Source organism: Leptodactylus fuscus, chromosome 4, assembly GCF_031893055.1.
Source record: "Leptodactylus fuscus isolate aLepFus1 chromosome 4, aLepFus1.hap2, whole genome shotgun sequence".
Classification (NCBI taxonomy): domain Eukaryota; kingdom Metazoa; phylum Chordata; class Amphibia; order Anura; family Leptodactylidae; genus Leptodactylus; species Leptodactylus fuscus.
In genome coordinates, this window is record NC_134268.1 from 188191362 (window position 1) to 188209683 (window position 18322).

Below are 18322 nucleotides of genomic sequence, written 5' to 3' on the forward strand. Positions count from 1 at the left end.
ATTTATACCATGGCCTCCAAGAATGGCAGCCTTTCCAGCCAGCTCTTCTGTGGTAGCGTAACCATTCACCATCTTCTGGCAGGCCACTGGGGGTGGAGTGGGGGGCAGAGAAGCCGGCGGAGTGGGGGGGTTGCTGAGATTATTTTGCTGTGGATGAACAGAAAATCTATCAATGTGGTTACCTTGAATTTACATCACAAGAAATACACCAGAAAAGTGGAATTGTGTGTACTTAAATGCCAGAGATAAATCAGTAGAATATTAGGTTATGACTGAATCAATGCGGTCAGGTCACCGCTGTGACCAGAGAGGTTGTAAGAATGGCGAGACCGACCTGGAAGTAGAGACTTGTAGGGTACTTTGGAAGCTTTAAAACAGGAGCAGAATTTTAATTTTTCACTATTTTTCAAATAGAGATGAGCGAGTACTGTTCGGATCAGCCGATCCGAACAGCACGCACGCATTGAAATTAACTGACGTAGCCGGCACCTGGTACTTCCGCTTTGACGCCGGCCGGCTGCTTAACCCCCCGTTAAGCAGCCGGCCGGCGTCAAAGCGGAAGTACCAGGTGCTTCCATTCATTTCAATGCGTGTGTGCTGTTCGGATCGGCTGATCCAAACAGTACTCGCTCATCTCTATTTTCAAATAATTTTTTTTTTTTTTTATTGGTCAGACAACCCATTTTACATGATGGTCCAATGTTTTACAATTCAGACCTTATATCTTTTATAGCTAGATGAGACACTTTTAGACTGATGATGTTGAGACTCCTCATGATGACTTCCAAGCAGAGGTACTATAGGGGATGTCGCAGTCCGAGCCGCTCCCTCATATTGTGCTGATGCCGGATATTAGACGTCAGCACAATGTAGGTAAATGGAGGGCCAGACAAATCTCTACCCTGAATTCAGTGATAGATGAGGAGTCACAGGGATTATTAATGTTGTCCTCTGTCCCTAGAAAAACCATACAAACCTTAAAGATTAGTTGTGAATAATAATCTGATACACCATCAAGAGAGGCGCAACCAAAGGTCCCCAGCAGCCGACTCCCAGCACTCATCGGGCCAGTTCCATATGGGAGAAATTGTGCAAAATTTATTCCAACTATTGGCTCAATTAGCGGAAGCAGGGAAAGCTGCTGGACAAAAGAGAAGAACATGTCACATACCAAAGGGAACATCTCCAGGTTTATATGCGCTTCATGTTTCCTATCACACACTATGCAACAGTAGCCAACAAAACTAGGACTTCTATAAATGGCTGACAGAGTGAAGTAGGAGTTACGCAGAAGTCTTTCAACCGATCCTGGTGAATATTAATATCTGCAGAAATAGCAATAAGAACCTTAATTCTGACACCTGTACCAGTCACAAATAGAGATTGGAAAACTTAAGATGATTAGTTTTGGGTTCGGGTATTTAAGCGCAAAGATTTGTCTCAGCTCAAACTTGTTCAGATAGAATAAAAAATTAACTTATTAACAAAAACAACCCTCCCCCCCCCTAAAAAACCAAAACCTGTTTGTCACCTTTTCTCTCTATTGGTCCTTAACTAGGCTCCTCGGAGACATTCACGTGCCCCATGTGATAGGCCTCAGTGGTGACCCAAGGCCCATGAAATTACTCAGGAGGTCAAAAGAGGTCAAAGAGAGTGCTGGACTCTGTAAGGTAAGTTTTTTGGTCAGGAAACAATCAAATTCCTCCTAAAAACACCTCACTATAGGACTGTATGGTGAGGCGTTTTTTGGAGGAGAAATTTGAGTCAGTTTCCTGACCAAAAAACTCTGTGTGAACTCAAACTAAAGAGGCCCAGAGAAGCTGAAGAAAGGAGAGGCCAAGATTTTATTTTTTTTTTACACCACCTCTGGGCTTCCATCTAATATACTCTGAGGTCTGAAGTGACCCAGACCTGAGGGTATAATATCATGACTTACTGTTCTTGGATGATGAGCCCATCTCCAAAGTTTTGGGTTCAGGTTGAACCTTAAACTTTTGGAAAGTTCAGGTCGAAGTTCAGATTTGAGCCAAACAGTTTTGCTCATCCCTCGCACAACACACAAGTCCTAGAGGTAGCCCCTTCACACTGCTCTCTGCTCCATAACCACTCCTCTCTATTCTGACTGATGGTGGTAGTGGTCTGCTGACTGGCTCCTGCAGAAATCAATCGCAGCAGGAGGAAGATGGAATTAGAGTGACCGGTCTACCTCCAGGGAATTCGCAGTTGACACTAGAATATAAGTTCTTGTTGTCAATGCTGCACATCAAGAGGAAAACTATTTGAAACAATTCTAATCCTTCACAGAATAGTAATGGGTATTGTAGTGCACTATTCAGATTGTCCCACATAACAGACACCGCCATGAATAGTCACCTGCTTTATTTGGCTGAATGTCTCAGAATTTGAAAATATGGCTGACTTCTGTTCCTCTTCCTTCTTCCGTTTCTTGGATCGAGGGGCTGGCTTCTCGGCCGTCCTCTGTACCCGCTTATTTCTTGGTTTCTTCTTCTCCATTTCAAAATCCGTTCTTGGGAGCAAGTTATTGTTGACATTAAAGCCAACCATCTCCTTGTGGTCTGGGATATGCTGGAAAATACATAATGGGGGAGGGGGATTTACTAATCCTGCCACGCCACTTTTCTGACTTACTTGCTGTTTTAGAGAAAAGTCAGGGCAGAGATCAACGAGACTCGGGGATGTCTCAGCCCAACAGATTTAATATAACAGACGCCAGAAACCTTAGGGCTAGTTCACACAAGCACAGAGGGGGCCGATTATGGCGCATAATCCGCCCCCTCACATTTGTGTTCTATGGAGACCGCCAGGCTACTTTTTTCCGTGAGCGGAATGTTGCCGCTCACGGAAAAAAGAAGCGGGCTGCCTTTTCTTCAGGCGGATTCTGCGGCACGTTGAGCCGTGGCATCCACCTAGCACCAGCAGCCTCAGGAGTCGGCCCATTCATTTGAGCCTACTCCGGAGGGGGAAGCCGCGACTGTTGTGGAAGACAGATTTTGACCCGAGAGTGACGTGGCTCCCCGCGTCACTGTCGGTGCCAAAGTCTGCCTCAACGCCCCCCCCCACTCCCCATGTGAACTTACCCTTATACCTGAAATTTACGCCAGTCCCTGACTGAAGTGGAGTGCACAGGGCTTCTGGAAATGCTCCAAAACTATTCAGATTCACTTGGCTACATTATTTCAATATACAAAACCTGCCACTTCTCATACTATAAAACATCCATGTCTGAGGTTTTATAAACGGTAAAAGCAACAGAAACATGTAAAGGAAACTTTATATATGTTTTAGTTGGAATGTTCCGTGCTTCTAAGCAAGCCACCCGGCCACATCCTTAATGATCTAGCAATGTGTTGTGCCTTTCCTGTTACTCCTCCTAGAAATGTATGAATAAATTGGCACCTAAGTGTTACGAGTTGGGGGGTCTCAATATTATCCTAGTCGTGTCTGACTAGACCTACCCCTTTGACAAGGAGAATGGTAATGCCTGGTTATTAGGGTTGAGCCGATCTTGACTTTTCAGGATCGATTTTAAAACCCGATTTCCAATCATTTTTCATTCGAACCCGATCTCGATCCCAATGCAAGTCAATGGGATTTTTTTTATTAATCGGAGATCGGATTTTAAAAGCAATCCTATTCACTATACAGCATGGAATCTAACAATTGTTAGAATCCACGCTGTGTAGTGAACCACTAAGTAGCCAAAGGATTTTTTTTTTAATCCTCTGGCTACTTAGTCCCCCCTGGTGTCCACTTACCTCCAGAGATGGCTGGTCCGGTGCCCGGTGCCTTCTTCTTTGCCTCACTGCCGCTCCACACTGCTCTTCTCCCTTCGCTGCCCCCTCCCTGCCAGGTTAGGAGAGTGTGGGCAGGTACTGGGAGGGGAGATGCCACAAGCCCCGCCTACCTAGAGCTTTAAACACTAACCTGGGAGGCGGGGCAGCGAGGCAAGAAGAAGGAGGGCACCGGAGCAGCCATCTCTAGAAGTAAGTAGCTGCTAGAGATGTTTAGTTTAGCCTCCCATTCGACTGAATGGAGGCAGCCGAAGCGCAGGGGTTAAGGCTGTGTGCCGGCTGCTTCCATTAATTCCTATGGAACTGCAGCGGAGCCTTCACACTGAGTATACAGCGTATACTCAGTGTGAAGGCTAAGCAAAGCATTGTGGGAAAAGATCACCGATCTCGATCTCACATAAAAAGATCGTGTTCGAATTCCCTACTGGTTATAAATCTATTCAGACATTTCTAGAGGAACAACACAACATAGAGTTTCAGGAAAAGATGAACCAGAATTGTTATTACAAGGGGAACACAATACATTAACCTTGCACCCCCCCCAATATCCCCTATTTTACCCCTCATCTAACCACTTAGAAAACAAGTTATTTGAACCCGCTTTTACCCTAAACCAGTAGGAAATAAAATATTAACCCTTCTTCGACTATGAAATCTGACTTGGATCTACCATGTTACATGAAGAAAGGCACAACCCAACTCACCAACGCATTTCCAGGTCTTCCTGTGGACTTTGAATCAAAGGAACCATCTTCAATGGACTGTAAACTTTCCTCTGAGTTTTGAGGCAACATGACTGGCTGTTTCTTGTTTTTGAGCAAGTGTTTCAGTAATTCATTTCCAGATTCGAGTTTTCCTGAGGGGCCGGAGGCAGTATGAGAAGTGATTTCTGTGGAAAGTGCATTGTGCGATGTGGCTTTATCATCTTCAGTCTTAAGCCCGACTGACGGTTGCTTTACCTTGGAGTCAGATTCCTCTGGAGATGGATCTCCTTCCACCTGCTCCATTTTAATTTCCTGAATATTAATGTTCTCCTTAGTGTGCGGCTGACCGTCCTCTTGGTCCAGTCTGGGTTCCTGAACTATCTGTTTCACATCTTTAGGGAGGAGTGGGCCTTCAGAGTCTACAGAGCCATTGTTTGCTGGGTTCGGAGTTGAGGAGCGAATTAAGTCAGCCGCATGTTCTCCTGGAACCTCATACGCAGTATTAACTGTTGGGGTTGAGGCTTCTGAGATACTCGGAGTAAGCGGAGCTGTAGAATCAGACCGCGGCGTTGAGGGTGGCGACTTCAGAGAATCAGAGTCTTCATCTTTCTTCTTCTTCCGCTGTCTTTTCTTTTTTCCTTTCTCTTCTGGGATGATATCAGAATATAACTGTATGAGCGACTGGCTTGGACTCTGAAAATTTGTGGAACTTGCAGGCCTGTCTTGTCCGCAGGAGTTTCCGTTATCAGCAATGGGAGATGCATTGGTGACGTTTGGCATAAATGGAGTTTGTGGGAAACCAGACTGATTGTCTTGTCCATAGGGAGAATGTCCTAAAGATCTCTTATCAGAGTTTTGTACAAAAGGGGCGGCAGGAGGAGAGGTCCCTACATTTGGACGATTCACCGGATGTGCCATTTGGGATTGCTGCTGTGTAGATGGTTGAAGGGGTGGAATCTGCATAAAGTCACTGGGTAACTCAGAACTGAAGAAGGGCATTTGTGACAAGGATCTGTTATTTGAGTCTGGGCCCACCATGCCATGTTGCTCCATTTCTATCCTTTGCTGCAAAGCTCTCTGCCGATCCACTTCCTGCATGAGTTGAATTCTCTGCCGTTCCTGTTGCTCACGCAATCGTTCTTTTCTCTCCCTCTCTTGGAACGTTTCACTGAAGGGATTGTTGTCATCAAACTCAACCCGCGGTGGAGCATTTGGGTTTGCAACGGCAGCTGGACCAGTGACTTCAGAAGTGAGAGGGCGCTGCATCCTGGTGGGGTTTATTGGTGTGGTACCTCTAGGCGGAGGCTGCCACCCTGGCATGTTTGGCATCCTTGGCTGATTGGGTTGGCCTGGTATCATAGGCCCTGGAGGGTGCAGGGTTTGTGGAATAGGAAAGCTCTGGGCATTCATTGGTGGTGGGCCGCCCCCTGGCATCATTGCTTGCTGCGGTAGGACTCCAGGCATTAAAGGTGCCACCGAAAACTGCTGCTGCTTGTTTCTATATTCTTCAATTAGCTCGGTATGTTCTTTTTGCTGTTTTCGTATCTATAACACAAAAATTATTTTATTATGATATTCTCAAAGAACGTCATGAAGTTTATTAAAACAAGAAAAGACTTTAGTTTGGTATACCTTACACACTGTACTAAACATGTCATTAGATATCCTTCTAAGCACCAATGGACAGATTCAATGGGGGTGTTCTCTAAATCTTAATTTAGCACCAATCCACTGGGGATCGGACATAACAAGGAACTTCCTTAATGCAAGGCTCCCACTGACCATGAAAACAGGGGAGGTCAGGTATCCTAAAATTAAATGGCACACCGGTCACCCATGCACACTGTCCCTTTAGTCAGTTTCTTTGATGGAGATCGCCAAGCACAGTGCTCTGCTATGTTAATCAATCTCACAGACTTTGAGGCAACATGCATGTGCAACAACAGCGCCATCCGAACAAAGAACTCAGGACCCCATTATCTTTATCAGACTTTTAAAGGGTTGTCCCAGATAAACTAAAAATTAACCCCTAAACTAAACCCCTCCCCGCCTAACTTCAAATTTACTTCAATTTAAAAAATAAAAAATCTATAATTACCCATATCTCTGGATCAGTCATGTGAAAAAAGGCAGAGAGTGCCAATGGCAACAAGAGACACACAGAAATCACCAAAACTGCTAAAGGTATAAGGGTGTACTCAGAAACCTATTATTAGCACTAATAGACCATATATACCGTATTTTCCGGTGTATCAGACAACTTTTTAACCCCCAGTGGGGCAGGGGGTGGAGGAGCGGAATCGCAACACTCTTGCCGCCACTGGCTTCCTGCAGCGGCAGGAGTGGAGCGATGCTGCGGACGCAGCCTACACAACATCCGCTGTGCTATTAAAGCAGATGCCGGGTATGTAAAGCTAATGGCGACCGCTCTAACCCCTTTAATCTCCAATCTTGTTTACGGTCATAGAGTTATGATTCTGGGAAAACAAAATTAAGATCCAGTTAGAGATGCCAGTTGCCAGTGGGAGGTGACATTTACCTGCTCCAGCTGTTTCTGCACCATGCTTTGCTGCTCTGTGACGTGTTTCAGCTGCTCGGCGTCCTCTTCAGGAAATTCTCGCCCTGCCTTCTTAGCTGTCCGCTGCTTGGCTGACAAAGCTTTTTTCGATTTTCTGTGAGCTCCAATTTGTTCTTCCAAAAACTTTTGCTGGATTTGAAGGAGTTGCTGAGTCTCCTGAAGCCACTCCTCGTATTGTTTCTTCTGCGAGTCATCTAAAGAGAGATTACAAAACAAAAGACGATCTTGAGACGGTACCAAGCAGAATGCAAACATTGAGAGATTTTATAGCTTCTTACTTTCATGGGATAGGAAAAGATCAAAACAAAAACCAATAGATGAAGCACAAATAACCACAATCTACTGATATCTTCAAGATATATGAAAAAAAGTGGTAACCCTAGCTTCACACGAGCATTCAAGCCTCTTGCTGTCTACTCTCAGATAATGTGACTTCTATAAAACAAGTACACGGAACACATCAGAGGACAGAAGTTTTTGTTATACTTACTGACAAATCCTGGACCGAAGGTTGGAGGGTTTGGTCGAATCATCTGTGGTGCTATATTTCCATCCTATAGAAATACAAGACTCCTTGAAATAAAAACCTACAACACCAGATAACTTCTCATAAGACATTACTGACAGCAGATATACATCATCTCAAACCATGGTTAGAAGGACCTGAGTTCCACTGGTCATCGAAGGTGCTTTATTTGGGCCCTAATGACCAAGCCATTGTTTTTCCATATTGTGCTTGTGTTGGGATAAGTCAGTGAATATATTAAAAAAACAAACAAAAAAACTATATACCTTATTGCCAAAAATTGAAGGAACAAGACTCCTCCTTCAGGCCCTGAGCTGCTTGCCAGAATAAAAGATGTCCACAGCCTTGACCGCGAGTCTTAAGAACACTGTCGATGGGGAACCCCTTGGGACACGTACTGTATTTTGCATGGCCTCTGATCATGGATCCCCCCCCCTCCCTTTCCCTTTCCTTCACATTATTTCCCTTGTCTTGATGGGTTTTTTTTTTTTTTTACAATTTATTCAGGGACTAGGCAGTTAGCCTTCCCGTTTGTTGTCTCATATCAAAAACTTTCTTTAATGAAAATTACAGTTAAAAAATATATATATTATATATAATTCTCCCTCTCTCTTTTGATGGTTAAGGCTTTGTCAGATACATTTAAACTGTACAGCTCTGAACATGTCTAGAGTTAGAGAAACTGTCCTTTTTGTCTCCATGTGGGTACCTGAGTGTTACTGCCCTTTTTTCTTCTTTAAGATGGAAAGAAAAGCCTATCATGCTTTTGTATCTTCCAAAAAAGAAAAAAATGGATCCTTGACAGATCCATTGTGTTTAACCCCTTAGCGACCTTTGACGTACTATTACGTCATGGACGCGAGGTACTTCGCGCACCATGAAGTAATATTACGTCATGGTGATTCCGCCCGCTCACTAGCTGAGCGGGCGGAATCGGAACTGAGTGATAGCTGTTACTGACAGCTATCACCCTTTTCCATAACCTCCGGTCGGTACTTTTACCGATCGGAGGTTTTAACCCTTTGATTGCGATGGTCAAACATGACCACCGCAAACAAAGGGTGCCGCGATCTCTCCCCCCCCCCCCCCCCGCCGGCACCCCCCGGACCGAGATCGGGGGGTGCCGGTATCTGTAGTACGTAGTCTGGGGTCTGGTTAGTGACCCCAGACAGCCCTGAGCACTCACTTACCTGGTGATGCTCCCGGCGTCTTCTGGAAGTGAGCTGTCCCGTCCGCACAGCTCACTTCCTGTGTCTAGAGTGAGACACGTGCAGGCTGTCACTGCAGCCTGTGTCTCAGTCTAGAGTAGAGAATCAGTGATGCAATCTTCACTGATCCATGTGTCCCATAGACACAAGAACAAGTAAAAAAAAAAAGTGTAAAAAAAAAAAAAAGTATTTGAAAACAATTAATAAAGTTATAAAGTCCCAAAAATCCCTTTTTTCTATAAAAAATGAATTATGTAAAAAAAACACAAAAAATTAATAAAAACAATACATATTTGGTATTGTCGCGTCCGTAACAACCTGTACAACAAAACTGAAACAATATTTAATGTACACAGTGAACGGCGGTAAAAAATAACGGAAAAAACCCGCCGGAAGTAGTGATTTTTCGCCATCTCACCTTACAAAATGTGCTATAAAAAGTGATCAAAAAGTCATATGCACCCCAAAATAGTACCAATAAAATGCACAGGTTGTCCCGCAAAAAATAAGCCCTCAACCAACACTGTCAAGCGAAAAATAAAAATGTTACGCCTCTCAGAAGATGGCGATGCAAAAATCACTGATTTATGTCCCCAAATGTGTTTTTGTTCTGCAGACTTAGTATCGCATAAAAAAATAACATAAATGAGGTATCGCCGTAACCGTACCAACCCGCAGAATAAAGGTCACATGTTACTTATACTGTACGCTGCATGGCGAAAAATGTAAAAGGTAAAACTCAATACCAGAATTGATTTTTTCTCTTTTAAATCCAGCAAAAAAAGAGTTAATAAAATGTAATCAGTAAGTTTTAGGCACCCCAAGATGGTGTCATTACAAAATACATCGTATCCCGCAAACAACAAGCCCTTATATGGCCGCGTCACCAGAAAAATAAAGAAAATATAGCCTCTACCAATGTGAAGACAAAATCACGCAAAATCGCCAAATCATTACAACACAACTGGGTGCGGCAGGCAGGGAATGTATAAGCTGTGCAAGCGAATATCAGGGGACACCCTATATTTACAGCTTATGAGGGAAAATATACCAGAAGTGACCCCCAAAGTGACCCCAGTGTGACTCCCCCAATCATAGGAGCTACTGGGACATAGTAGGGAATTTAGTGTCTGCAATGTCCTCCGCACCGCTTATATATTCCCTCTTCACCATCCGCTGTGCAGTCACGTCCGGGATACTAATACTACACTACACCCCCTGATAAATTCTTTTAGGGGTGCAGTTTTCAAACTGCGGTCACTCCTTTGGGGAATCCACTTTTCTGGTACCTTACAGGCTCTACAAACATGACATGGCGTCTAGATACCAAACATCTGAATCTGTACTCCAAAAGCCGCATCGCGCTCCTTCCCTTCTGACCCCTGCTGTGTGCCCAAACTGCAGTTTATGCCACATGTATGACACTGGTGTAACCGGGGTAATGTCATATGTGAGTATAAACTGATATTAGGGCACATGTATGACACTGGTGTACCCCGGATAACGTACGTAATGTCATATGTGGGTATAAACTGATATTAGGGCCCAGCCAGACACAGAAGGGAAGAAGGTTATTTGGTTTTTGGAGCACAGACTTAGACGGTTTGGTTTTTGGATGCCATGGCACTTTTGCAGAGACTCTAAAATTTCCCCTACAAAATGGGGTCACTTCTTGGGGAATTCCAGTTTACTGGCACCTCCAGGGCTCTGCAAAAACAACATGGCACCCAGAAAGTCCCTCTAAATCTGTACCCCAAAAGCTATAAAGCGCAGTGCTCCTTCCCTTCTGAGCCCTGCTGTGCACCCAAGCAGCAGTTTATACCCACATATATAATTTTTTTGCCCCTTGGGATCGCCCACTTAATAGTTTTAGGAGTGCAGGTCTCTGACAATACAAAGTGGGTGCAATGCATTGGATACCAAAATGGCATATTTCTTTAAAAATTTCAAATTTTGGGAAGCATTTTTAGTCTCAAAATCATAATACCACTTGATACATTCCTTGATGGGTGTAGTTTCTAAAATGGGGTCACTTTTGAGGGGTTTCTATTGTATTGATACTTTAGGGGCTCAGCAAATCCGACATGGCACCTCAAAACTATTCCAGCAATATATGCCCTCCAAAATCCAAATAGCGCTTTTTCCATTCTGAGCCCCAACATGTACCCATACAGCAGATTATGATCCCATATGGGGTATTGCCGTGTTCAGGGGAAATTGTGTAACAAACTGTGGGGGGCTCTTAATTCTCTAAGTACTTGCAAAAATTAAAAATATGGCGCTAAATGGACGATTTATTGGAAAAAAAGTAATTTTTCATTTTCACATCTCAATGGTAAAAAAATCTGTGAAACACCTGTAGGGTCCAAGTGCTCACTAAACCCCTTGATAAATTCCTTGAGGGATCTAGTTTTCAAAATGGGGTCGTTTGGGGGGGGGGGGGGGTTCCACTGTTCTAGCACTTCAGGGGCTCTCCAAATGCAACATGGTGCCTGAAACAGATTTCAGCTAAATTTGCCCTCCAAAATCCCAATAGCGATCCTTCAGCTCTGGACTTTACAGTGTGCCCATACATCACTTTACATCCACATGTGGGGCATTTCTGTAGTTGGGGCAAAGTGCTTGACAATTTGTGGGGTGCATTTTCTTTTTTAACCCGTTGTGGAAATGCATAATTTGGGGTTAAAGCTACATTTTATAGCAAAAAATGTCACTTTTCCTTTTGTTGGGCCAATTCTGTTACACTCCTGTAGGGTCAAAGGGCTCACTAAACCCCTTGGTAAATTCCTTGAGGGGTATAGTTTCCAAAATGGGGTGACATTTTGGGGGTTTCCACTGTTTTGACACATTGGGGGCTCTGCAAAAGGGACATGGTGCCTGAAAAGTATTCTAGTAAAATCTGGCCTACAAAATCCAATTAGCGCTCTATCCGTTCTGAGAGCGACCGTGTGCCCGTACATTAGGGTACCAGCACATATGGGGTATTGTCGTGTTCGGGAGAAATTGTGTAACAAAATGTGGGGTGCAGTTTCTCCTTTAACCCTTTGTGAAGATGAAAAATTTGGGGCTACAGTGACATTTTATTATAAAAAAAGTAATTTTTCATTTTCACATCTCAATGGTAAAAAAAATCTGTGAAACACCTGTAGGGTCCAAGTGCTCACTATACCCCTTGATAAATTCCTTGAGGGGTCTAGTTTCCAAAATGGGGTGACATTTTGGGGTTTTCCACTGTTTTGGCACCTTGGGGGCTTTGCAATCGGGGCATGGCGCCTGAAAAATATTCTAGCAAAATCTGGCCTACAAAATCCAATTAGTGCTCCATCTGTTCTGAGAGCGACCGTGTGCCCGTACATTAGGGTACCAGCACATATGGGGTATTGTCGTGTTCGGGAGAAATTGTGTAACAAAATGTGGGGTGCAGTTTCTCCTTTAAACCTTAGTAAATGTGTAAATTCTAGGGCTAAATGAATATATTAGTGACAGAAATTGAAAAATGTAAATTTGACCTCCATTTTGTTTTAATTGTTGTGAAATGCTGAAAGGGTTAAGAAACTTTCTAACTGCTGTTTTAGATTCTTTCAGGAGTGCAGTTTTTAGAATGGGGTGACTTTTGGGGGGTTTTATTAGAGAGGCCTTTCAAGTTCCCTTCAGAACTGAACTGGTCCCTTGAAAAATGTGTTTTGGAAATTTTCTTGAAAATTTGGAAAATTACTGCTTGACTTGTAAGCCTTATAATATCTGAAAAAAATGAAAGGGTGCTTAAAATTTGATTGCTACATAAATCAGAGACATGGTTAATTATATTTATGAAAAAATTCGGGTAGTATGACTTTCTATTTCAAAGGCTTGCAATTTCAAAGTTTGAAAACTGCATTTTTTTCAAAATTTTCACCAAATTTCCTATTTTTTCATAATTAAAGACAAAACATATCAACGAAAATTTACTACTGACATGAAGTACAATGTGTTACGAAAAAACAATCTCAGAATCACTTGTGTAAGTTAAAGCGTCTCAAAGTTATCGCCATTTAAAGTGACACATGTCAGATTTGAAAAAAGAGGCCTGGTCCTTAAGTCACTTTTGGGCTGTGTCTCTAAGGGGTTAAGGGTCCATTCACACGGAGTAACGTGCTGCGTGATGTGGCACCTATACTGCGTGTGAGACTTTGCGCCGTATACACTCCCATTAATTTCAATGGGAGTCTGGATCGTATACGCGGCACGTTACTCTGTGTGAATGGACCCTAACATTGTAGTCAACATGTAACAGATGCAAATGAATAGTGCACCCGTTTGTACTGAAAAATGGATCTGTAAAAAGGGATCAGCTAACTACTGATACGACTGCGAGTATGTGATCTCACTGAGCCCTACCAGAGCAGAATATTATACCTGTGAAATTCCCGGTGGAACGATGTTCTGGCCTTCGATGTTTGGGGCACCCGGCATTTGCTGAGCCATAAAAGGGAATCTGGGAAATAAATATTTAAGGTTATAAATTCTATTTTACAATAACCTATAATAATTCACAAAATGGGGTAAGTGTGGCATCCTATATAATAGTATTCCAAGCATTTAGGTGTAGCCATGTCAAAGAGACATCCCGTCCAAAACTTATGCTTCTCATGTTCTCCATTTTGGTACTCCAAATGTCAGTCCCTCACTTTTTTTTGCGATTTCTTCTATCCATATGTATTATATTAAGGTCATTGCATACTAGAAGTGCGAGTCAGACATTTTTAAAATGCTTTTTTTCTTGAGCCTATGGCAAAAATTTGGCGCATGAGGAACCGCAGCAATGGACTGTTTAACACAGGTTCTCCATATCGGAGGGGGGGCACAAACTCTTACCATAGTTACTGCTAATGATCACACAGCCCCTATCACACCCCTGTAATAGAGGAGATGACAGTTCAGTCTCCTGAGTCTCTGACTATGGTCTCTCAGCTTGCTCAGGAGATTACAGAGAGAATGATAATTGCACCGTCTTCTCTCCAGGTAAAGCTGGCACTGGCTCTAGCTGCACAAATGTTGCAGTACATTATGCTATGGAGAGCCACTCATAATGGAAGAAAAGTGAATTAAATCTAAAGGTCTGCTCAGGACCAGACTGGAGACTGAACTGCATCTCAGAGTGTGACAGACAATCGCGTGACATGACACAAAAAGGGTTTCCTGGTGGAGGTCTTCTTTAACTAAAACAACTGCACAATGAATAGCAATAACTCATCCTAATATACTTTGTGTTTGTATTTCTCAATTTTCAAGATTTCTGCTAGAGAGCCATTGAATATCTTCATGAACCAATAGCAAGCATTGGAAACATATGTTGCATGCCTATACATTGTAAGTCCGTATAAGCTGAAAACTCCTTTAAAAGGTTCAGGTCGTCCTACTGTCTACCAAGAACTTACCGATTCATCACCATTGGGGGCATTCCCATGTTGCTCACCATGACTTTATTGATGCCTTTCAGAGCAACCATTTTTGCTTTCATTATAGGATCAGTAATAGCATCAAAATCTGAAACAAGGACAAGACAATTGAATATAAGAAAAGGAGTGTCCATGTAGAAGGATGGTATTGGATTACCAACTTACTCACAACTATGTAGTACTTTTCTGTGTTTTATTACTGATAGTCTATCCTTAGTCGATTCATGAAAGAGCTTGTCCAGGTTAAAGTTTTATTTTTTAATTAGGCTGGAGAGGTGAATCCCCCCCCTTCCCAAAAAAAAACAACAAAACAAAACAAAAAACAAAACACACTCTCATTTGTTCCCGGTTCACCTCAGTGGTCAGAGGTGGCGAGGAAAGAAAACAATGGAGCTGCAGGATTGGACTACTATGGGGAGATGGTGACAGGCAAGTATGGTTTTTTAAAAGTTGTTCACCTCCTTTGGCCTAAGATTTTTATCGTAGACAACCCCTTTAATTTATTAGTGTCCAAATATTCTCATCTAAAAAGATTAGATGCATGTGACCAAATCTTAAAACACATGGTTAACTTGCTTTGGTACAAAGGAAACCCCCCCCCCCCTCCCCAAATAGCACCTGAACCCAGTTGGAAAAACTTCGAAAACAATTATTAAAAATAAAACAGAAAATCTTTGAAATTTTTAAACCCTTTTTCGGATCATATCTATAATCTGAGGCACCAATACATATTAAAAATCCTGGGAGATAAAAAAAAGATCACCACCTAAAAATCTGTAAGGTAAAGAAGCAGCAGTAGCTGTAAGGGGGCGTTCAGCTTTGTACGATAAGATTTTAGCAACAGACACAAGGTGAAATCTGTTAAAATTTCCATTGATTTCAATGGGATTTTATCTTGTGTCCGTTAATGTCTGTTTTTTTGGGAGAAAACAAAAAATCCTATTTGTATCCTATTTTGTGTCCATTAAGAAAAAAAGTTTCACGACGGACGTCAAGTATCCATTATTTTTTCTTAACATTAAAGTCTATGGGTAATGGACATTAACGTACACCTAATCGACTCAGTGTTTTGTTTTTTTTTCTGCGCATACTCAGAAAGCAGAAACAAAAAAAAAAAAAAAGAAAAGAAAAATGGACAGTAAAGAAAAAAGCGGACACTAACTGATTGCTAATGAGCCCGATTTTTAATTGATCCACTAAATGGACACATTAACATCAGCTAATGTCAGTTAAGGTCTATTATGATAGGCATCTAATTTTCTTTTTTTATTTTATTTAAACAGACACTATCATAACGGATATCCAACGATAGTGTGAACCCGACCTAAGAAAGGCACGAGAAGGTTAATTTAAGGGGTTGTCTGACAGAGAAAAGTTTCCTGGTCCAATTTTGAGCCACATGAAATGCTCTTAGTCAATCACTGGCTGAGATAATCACAAGGCAGCTAGTGATTGGTCACTTCCCGTAAGGACGTGGCAGGGGCGTTAGAACGCGTGTCATGGGACTGAGGAGTAGAGATCTCATTTTTTTTTAGGTTTTAATCCATTTTGAGCTGGTTTTAATACATTCTTGCAGCAGAACAATCCTCTTACAGCCCATATTTTTTTTAAATACAGTAGCAAATACCTACCAATATTTGGAAAGAAGGGCTCAGAGCGCTGTCGGATCATGGCTTGCATCTGCCTCTGTTGCTGCTGCTCCTGTCTTTCTTGATCTAGAAGATCCTGCAGTAATAAGGGTTGTTCCTCCAATAGCAGAGGCCTCTCCCGATTCTGCTGGAGCAGGACTTGCTGAGCAGTGGACATGCCACCCGCACAAGACAAAGCCTGATTTATTGCGTCACCTGTGACAAAGTTATGAGCATCCTGCTGAGAAGTCAGAAAGCCCAGGTTTGATGGTGATCCTTGTGTAAAGCCATGTTTAAGTCTTGGTCCCATATTCTGATTTAGCGGATGATCGATCACTTGGTTAGCTGGGGTCATGACATTTTGCATCACATTTAGCTGCGGAGCCCCCAAGATTCCTGAAGGAGAAACTAACTTTTCCACATCATTTAGTTCCGAATTTTCATTTGTTAAGTTATTAAGCACCGGTGTGGATTCTGGGACAGCGCATGAACTGACGGTATCCTGGGAGGACGCCGGCAGCGAATCATTGGGCTGTACAGAATTTGGAGCACTCTCTTTGTCTCCTTTATCTGACCGTTCACTTATACAAGATGCTACAGATGTGACTTCCTCTTCTAGCTGCTGTGTCCCAGAGGCCTCCGCGCTAGGTTCAGATGTAACCTCTGCGGTCTTTACTTTTGGGGACGTTCCCTCTGTGCTAGTTTCATTAGGAGCCTCGGCGATAGTTTCTGGAATAGGATCAGCTGCAGTCTTGAGCGTCTCTTCGCTGCTCTCTGCTTCTTCAGTTTTGCACTGCAGCTCCAATTTATCATCTATTGGTACGTTAAAATCCAGATCTTCATTAAACATATCTTTTTTGTCTCCGAGATCAAGATCAGGATCTGTGTAGGCAATGATATCAAACTTTCCCGAGCGTAACAAGTCATCGAGTTGAGGATCATTTGCTTCCAGAGTATCTAAGCCATCTAGTTCAACCCCTTTTGCATCGTCTGGATCTAGGTTTATGTTTTCGAGATCATCGTCATCTAAATCCTTGACCTCCACTCCCTCCAGATCCTTTACATCGAGGTCTTTTTCAGAAGGATCATCGGGGTCAAGTTTTTCTTCCAACTCACTTGGTGCAGGATTATTACTAGATCCCTTGTTTGAGTTATCAATAAGTAATGGTGTTTGCAAATAGTTCTCAGTTGCTCCCGGCTGCTCAGTTTCGTGCATCATGATAGACTGGTTTTGTGTAGCCATCAACTGTTCCAAACCAGGAGGCATCTGACTGGATAAGCCAGGATGCTGGGCACGTACTGGATCCATCAACCTTGGGCCTTGAAATTCAGGTCTCGGGAAATAGCCCATTTGCCTCTGATGCGGCATAGGTTGCTCCATTAAATGAGAGGGCCCAAAGAGAATCCTTGGCCTTCCATCTGGTGGCCTGTGACGAAGTTCAATGTACGCTTGGCCAGATATATTATGCTGTTGAACCTGCATTCCCTGGTGCGGAAAATGTGGTGCTATGCCAGCTGAGTTTGCGATCTGTGAGTTACTTAATGGTCTGGTCAGCTCAATGGACATGTCTCTCCTCATCTGTTGTGGGATCCCAGGAACTTGCATTTGTAATGGAGGACCCAGAAAGCGCTCGTGGCTGGGCACAGGACCAGGGCCTGGCATGGGATAGACAAATCTGTGAAAGTAAAAACAACAGCAATTACTTAAAACCATTTTATGTAACATTAAGGAAGAAAGTAGAGACTCACACAAGTGCTCATTTTAAGGGCTTGTTCAACTATAACAACTACCCACAGGATAGGGGATAAGTGTCTGCTCGCTGGAGACCTCCACTATTATGAGAACAGGGGTCTAACGTCCCACAGTTGACTGGAATGAAAGTCATACATGTAGCTTTACCATTCAAATGTCTAAGGGACTGATGGAGACAGCCAAGCACATAGCATAGCTACATCATCATCACTCCCATAGATTTTTAATGGAGTGGCATCATGCATTCAAACCCCATTCTTGTGATCATGAGAGGTCCCGGGAGTTGGAAACCCACTGATCACACATTCACTAGCTATCCTGCACAATCCCTATTGAGTGGTAACTGCAGCAACTATATGGCTTAAAAAAGCAAAATCTGGCAAGTAGATGTTGCAAGCAAACAAGGTCAACGGGCATATGTATAGTTACATATAGTCAGGGGTTAAGCCTAGCCACAGGATTTTACCTACATGGTATGGTGAACTTTTTGAGCTCTGTTTACATAGTGTGATGTTGAACGGCGGCTGTGATTGCTGCAATGCTGTGTCTGTGGGGTCGCCTACAATCTGAGGGGCTCAGCCTGGCAGGAGGGTTGCTTACTGGGCTGTTCAGTCGCACCCCCTGTGGCAGCAGAACCAAGTATAGCAGGGACCCACGATACAAAGGTCGCCGTGA

At 43.0% G+C, this 18322-nt stretch overlaps 1 protein-coding gene across 8 annotated transcripts in view; it reads right to left on the reverse strand.

Annotated features, from left to right (window-relative positions):
- Nucleotides 1-18322, reverse strand: part of KMT2C (lysine methyltransferase 2C) — a 161790-nt gene that overhangs the window by 14525 nt on the left and 128943 nt on the right. For 7 of the 8 annotated variants that reach the window (XM_075271513.1, XM_075271509.1, XM_075271512.1 and 4 more), the window contains 9 exons: nucleotides 15898-17570; nucleotides 14246-14354; nucleotides 13224-13302; nucleotides 7585-7648; nucleotides 7056-7288; nucleotides 4517-6061; nucleotides 2374-2586; nucleotides 977-1141; nucleotides 9-147 (listed from right to left, as the gene is read on the reverse strand). In XM_075271513.1, coding sequence (XP_075127614.1) covers nucleotides 9-147; nucleotides 977-1141; nucleotides 2374-2586; nucleotides 4517-6061; nucleotides 7056-7288; nucleotides 7585-7648; nucleotides 13224-13302; nucleotides 14246-14354; nucleotides 15898-17570 — 4220 coding nt within the window. The remainder of the gene's footprint in view (nucleotides 1-8; nucleotides 148-976; nucleotides 1142-2373; nucleotides 2587-4516; nucleotides 6062-7055; nucleotides 7289-7584; nucleotides 7649-13223; nucleotides 13303-14245; nucleotides 14355-15897; nucleotides 17571-18322) is intronic. The other variant, XM_075271508.1, reaches the window with a different exon arrangement.